A 6,436-nucleotide genomic window follows, 5' to 3' on the forward strand; every position below is an offset into this window, starting at 1 on the left:
GGTTGGTGAATATGTGTCACAAGTCATGTGCATGGAGATGCTATACCGACAGTATGGGTTCGGGGTTGGAGATCACCGAGATGGACTGGCCCACTTTGAGGCGCGGCGAGATATTGTCATATGTTAATTGCAAGTACAATGTATATGCCATGTCCTAGACCTAAGCTCATCGCATGTTCTTGGGATGAGGACCAACTCACTTACGGTCTATCAAACGCTACTTCATGAGTTGTGACACATGACGTGATACATGGTTGACCAAGATGGGATTTGCCCCTCCTATAAGGAGAGATATTCTCTGTGCCCTCTTGAGTGATCAGATTCGGAAAGCATGGCCATGTGACTTGGGTTAAGTATTAACCCGATTCAAGAATCTGTATCACGGTTTCGAGAAGAGAGGTCGAGCTACGATAAGGGTGACAAGTACTCGCCTTGAGCTCAACAAGAAATATCGTGAGGCAAAAGGAATGTTGCATATGACACATTGTCAAGGCTCGTCAAATGACTTTACACACACATGGGAGTTGGCACGTTCTGCTAGAAGCCGCTAACAACTATCTACTCGGGTCATGTCCATGCGTACGTGAACCTATAGGGTCACACACTTAAGGGGTTGCAGCCCATTCGGATTGGATCCGAGTGGAAAATGGGAGCAGATTCCTAGTGGACCTCAAGTGTTGAGCCCACTTTGGAGGTGCATATAAAGGGGAGTGGGCGCACCTTTTAGGATTGATCGTTTTTGTCCCTCCACAGCCGCCAACATTCCCCACGCCCCTGGACCTAGTAGTCTGTTGCCCAACGCTGCTCCCCGTATGTGTCGTTACCTTAGAGGCATCGCAACTACGGTGCTTGGATGAATCGTTCGAGGGAACCGCAAGGAGCCGTCCGAGGGATCCACGAGGAGCTGTTAACAGGACTTCGTCTTTCGGGGGAGATCGCCATTCGCGGAACATCACTGTTCGTGGGAGATTGGCCGAGTGACTATACGCATCACCAACTCTACTTCGGCTGCGATGACCGCACCTCTAGTGGTAAACCTGATTCGATGATCTATTTCCAGCAACATGATCTTGGTTGCGCGGTAGATTTTTTTTTATTTGGAGCTAGCGTAGCATATCGTGTGATCCAACAATAATCCCCGTCCCAAGTATGTTCATCGGTCAAGGCTTCTAATCTTTTTGGATGGACAACCCAAGGGGCTTTCAGAAACCTATGTTGGTAATCAAGTTCCTGCAGGTGCACAAGTTGCAGTGTTGCCGCTTCAGCACGATTATAGTTTCTTTACTGAAGTCTTGGTGGTATTTTATCTTGCAAAGTTTAATACCATAGAGAAGATGTCCCAAAATATTTTATTGTAAATCTTAGATGCAGGAGTTGCTTTGTAATTATTTGGAACTTGGATCCAAAACAATGTACATGTACTGGTTACAAGTATGAATAGAGTTACATGTGTTTCTTGTGCGTCCAATCCCATGCGTAAATCTCAAAGCGATGACGGCATGGCAATCCCTGTTCCATGCATCCTCTGGAGCGAATGACACAAACACACACTCCCATACACCCTCCCGAGCGAACGACCCCTTGTGTAGTATATGACACTCCTCTATCACGAAGCATGCCGTTCCATGGAAGCATGTATGACAACTTCTCTATGTAGCATGTCAATTTGCCATGTTGTAGCGTGGCAATTCTTGAACATGTGGGCAATTTCTCCTTCCCTTAGCCCGACAATTATCTATTCTACAACATATCAAATCTCTCAAACACATGGCAATTTTATTTGTTGCAGCATGACAAATTTCTGAACCGTATGACAATTCTTTCTAGTACAACATATGGCAATTATTTCTTCTTAGCATGCAAATCTCACTGCTACAGCACGGTAAATCTATTTGTTATATCATGACAATTCTTAAAACGTTCTCCGAGAATGGTTATTGAGGGAGCACTCTTTGATGGCGCGTGGCTTAAATGGACCCTTTGTCATTTTTGAGTGTGAGATGTTGGCGCCGCTTAATGACTTTCTTTTGTATAAGCACCAACACACTTGTGTGTCTCGAAATATGCATTTCCTGCTTTATATATAAAGTCCAAATGGCCGATTCGATACAAAGCTGTGGAAAAACTTCACATACAAGCAAGCCAAAAGATAAAAACGACAACCGAGCGGTCGGCGAGAACGTCACCGACATGAACCGAGAATGAAAACATATCCATTTATGCGTGTTGCTAGCTCCAGATAATCACACAGGGTGTATGGCGTCCCGTATAGGCAAGCACTCATGAAGACAGTGCATCCTTGCTGGACATCCGTTTCTACCCAGCCGAAAATTTTGCCATTTCTCGTCTACTCCCTGGCAGCAGTTAGTATCTAAAAAGAACAAAAAAAAACACAGATACATGACAGGCAGACGGACGAGCATGTGGAGCACCATCCACTGGACTCGGGCTGTACTTCTATTTCTGGGCAGCATTAACATTTTTCCGTTTCCATTTTGACTACTCCACGTCTCCACATTCCTCTTCTACCGAAGAGGAAGCAGTTCACGAGCCTTCACAAAACACGCGCGGATGTGGCCCCGGCACGCAAGCAAAAGCCCTCGCGGGGCCCACGCGTCATCGGCAGGGGTTTCGAAACGGCCCGCATCGCACCGAACGAGCGCAGGTGCGTGGAGCGTTTATCACGGCCCGAGAAATATATTGGCCGAGCGGGCGAGAGAGAATCCCAACGCGGGCGGCCTCAGACCCCTCTCGTCTCGTCCACCTCCTCCTGCTCCCTCCCTCCTTCCTTCCTTCCCTTTATTTTCTTTCTTTCTTTCTTTCCTCTCCGGAAATCTCCCCGTCTTTTGATTCAAACAACGCACCAACAATCTCTCTCTGTCTGTCTCTCCCGCATAAACAACGCCAAGAGCCGTCCCCCCCTTGTCCCCTCGATAAACCCCTCCTCCTCCTCCGTCGGTCCGTCCATGGCGTCGTCGGCCGGTGGTGCAGGCGCGGGGGCTGCCGGCGGGGGCGGGGGCGGCAGGAGCAGGGACATAAGGCTGACGGTGCAGGAGGCGGCCAAGAAGCTGTCCCTGTGGCACACGGCCACGTTCCGCCCCATAACGACCCACGACGACCTGGAGCCCATCCTCGCCGCGGCCGGCTTCGTCGCGCTGCCTCTGCCGCCCCCGCCGGAGCCGCCCCAGGATCAGCAGCAGGTGCGCTGGCGGGAGTACGCCTTCCTGGGCTGCGGCGGCGGCGGCGGCGGCGGTAATGCGGTGGTGGGGTGGCTGGGCCCGCGGCCGCGGCTGCCGTACCCGCGCGTGGACGCGCTGCACATCCGCACGTACCAGGCCTTCCTCGGGGCCGTCGAGGTCTACCTCGGCGCCGCCCGTGTGCCCAACCTCTTCCACGTCAGGTTCGTGAGTATCCCTTGCCCCCTTTTTCTTTTCCGCTTATAATATTCGCACCAGAATAGGAAACCCGAACAGGGAGGGCTTGCAAAATATGTACGGGCATTATGCTTGGCCAATAAACCCATGAAAATTTGTCAGCGGCGTGCCCAGCTACGAGCTCAGTCCTCTGCCCCTGCTCCTGCGCCGCCCTACCCCAGTGTTTGTTCGGTTCCATTGACCCACTCGCTGCCAGTGCCAGGCCATCCTCACTCTCTGAAAATGATTACGGACACCGTCGTCTGGGTCTTCTGAAAAACTTCAAAAGGCGCACACCGCTCTGGGGCTGGGCCTCATCTTGCTGAAACGCACACCCTTGTTCCGGGGGAGTTACCGGTGAGGCTAAGCTTATTCCGTAAGCAAAGGATGCAGAGTAACTGTCTTGCACGGTCAAACACTACCGTATACGCTGGCTGTATTTATTCCAGATTAATCGCTTGGGCTTTCATCTAGAGGTTGACAAATCCCTTACGTGATCTTCCGGTTGCAAACAGAGCAGGGTCTTAGAGCCCTGCCAAACTGCTTGGCATCACTAACGACACAGCGTCCCGTGGATTGCAGTGCTCTGACCTTCTCATCCATTAGTGACCTATACGCTTGAGTTCCCAACACCGTGCCAAAGCTATAGGCCCTGCAAAGTCTACCGTTACCTCTGTCGGTCGCCGATAGGGGGTTTCTAGAAGAGTCCCTACGAGGGCAGGCGAAGACAGCGGCTGTGTTTTTCGAGCTCGCACGACGTGGTTACTGTTGATCCAGTTCAGGCCGCCCAAGATGACGTTGAGGGTCGCCACATTGGCACATTGTGGCCAACTGCCTGATGGCAATACGCCAATACCATGTCTTAGCTTGGACATGACACTTAACTATATCACATTCTTAATGCCATCTGATTGCCCTTGCTCCAAATAAAAAGCATACTATATGATCCAACAACTAAATTGGTAGGCCAACTTTGATATCTCAATGGATAAAGTATCAAAGAGACAAAATTTGTGGGAACTAAGGGGCTGTTTGGATGGTAGTTCTGATTTGTGGGAACTAAGGGGCAGTTCTGATTTCACGCCCGCTCACTAGCGAGACGGAAGCCTCTGATTCCCTTGCCAAAATATTAGCGCACCCCATTTTGGTACAGCTGACGCGGGCAGAATCCAAAAAGTCTCTAAAACAAAAAGAAACAATTCTATATATTAAAAAAAACTAGCTCCTAAGTGGCACCTATCGTATTTCATTATTTTGAGTATCATTGTACTCTTTTTGGAAATGTCATGTATTAAACTAACACACATGCTCTTCAAATTTATGGAAACTAACCATAAAAAAAAGGACCAACAGGGACTAGCCCATACAACATTTTATTAAGAAGAAACAACCAGACACATGCCCTGCGGAGCACAAGGCTCAAATGTGGGAGCCGGCCGCACACCACTAGCCAACTGGTCTGACACCCAGTTCTACCGAAACTCGTCATGGCTTATTGAACATATCACAATTTAAACCTTTGTCGGACAATATGTGGGGAAATGATCTCGATGAAATGTCGATAAAGGAAACAATTACATATATAATACTACAAATTAAGTAAGTTGGTTGTATTAACATATTTAGTATAATGTCAGTAAGTTGATTATATTTGAACAAATAGATAAATTTAATGAAAAAATTGGGAATAAATATCGTACCAATTTGATCAATGTATGAAAGCCGGAGGATCAACTACTGCTCCAACAATCACCTCACTGAATTTATTTCAGTATTGAGTCCATATGGTCCTTGTCTTTGTCCGTGCACATGAGTTAATTGAGTTTTCATCAAGATTTTAACCCTATAATGCTCAACTCAAGGGACACACGTCTTGTTAAATAATTCTGCTGATTCAAGACACTAGTAGCAAAAAGGAAACTACTTAAGTATTTCAAGACAATGGGCAAATATTTAGGCATCATATTTATTTGCACAATGACTGATGATTAGACAAGACAATATGAGTAAATTTCTTTGAAGTTCTTGTTTTTATGCTTTGTACGTTAGTTTTGGGTCATATTTGATCATTCCAGGTTATGAGACTTATTGTCGGCCATGTTGGTGCCTACTATGGTGCAAATTAGAAGATTCTTAAGAATATGAAATTAATATACTAGGTATCATTTTGTTTTCAAACTGACAAGGACTCTATTACTAGATACTGGAAACGAAATTATCTCATACCAACTAAATATAAAGCCTACGGAGCGCCATTGTTTTTCAGTTATGTTGGGTACCTTTTTAATTCTACCCATATCTGAACATATATGATATTCAGCTTTTGTCGAAATCGAGACATGCTCCATTTGAAATAGAATATAAATCCAAAGTATTCCTAGATCAACAGTTGCCCATTTTTGTCTCTTACCAGTGTTTTTATTCCGTTCTGCAAAAACGGAAACTGGCTGTAAACCAGAAACCTAGGCGACCTCCGAAAAAAACCGATACCGTCCAAAAAGTTTTAATTTTTTTAATTTAAAAGACTAAGTAATGTCAAATGGCTACATATACCAAGATAGTCATAAGCAAGCACTTGTCGAAATGGTAGGCAGCGCTACCTATCATTCTTACGTCTCAGGTTCGATTACCCTTGTTTGCAATTTGAACTTTTTTTGCCTTATTCAAGCTTCCTAAAAAAATCGGTCGCGGTGCGTTAGGAAGTGATCGAACGCACGACCTTCGGTAGGTAAGTAAGCGAGCGGACCAATTCACCAGAAAGTACTTCATGTTCTCAATTGGTTAAAAATTATATATTTTGACGTTAAATGTTTTTGGATTGAAAAAAATCCGAAATTTCTGGAAATTTTCGAGAACCGGATTTTCCGGCCCCTCCCGGAAAAAAAATCGGAATAAAAAAAACCGTGCTCTTACCTCCTTTCTTATTATCCTTTTATGTATGATCTTCTAACTTTTCATGTCGAGAAAGCCATCTCATTCCACAGCCACCCATAGAGGTTGGATGATTGATGGTGTCACTTATA

The 6,436-nt window shown here is 46.2% G+C and overlaps 1 protein-coding gene across 1 annotated transcript in view; it reads left to right on the plus strand.

Moving 5' to 3' along the window:
* The first annotated feature begins 2,744 nt into the window (after nucleotides 1–2,744).
* LOC119330841 overlaps nucleotides 2,745–6,436 on the plus strand; it is a 5,474-nt gene continuing 1,782 nt past the window's right edge. Inside the window, exon 1 of the mRNA XM_037603968.1 lies at nucleotides 2,745–3,400. Coding sequence (XP_037459865.1) covers nucleotides 2,967–3,400 — 434 coding nt within the window. The 5' untranslated portion in view covers nucleotides 2,745–2,966. The remainder of the gene's footprint in view (nucleotides 3,401–6,436) is intronic.

This window comes from Triticum dicoccoides, chromosome 7A (assembly GCF_002162155.2).
Source record: "Triticum dicoccoides isolate Atlit2015 ecotype Zavitan chromosome 7A, WEW_v2.0, whole genome shotgun sequence".
Lineage (NCBI taxonomy): Eukaryota > Viridiplantae > Streptophyta > Magnoliopsida > Poales > Poaceae > Triticum > Triticum dicoccoides.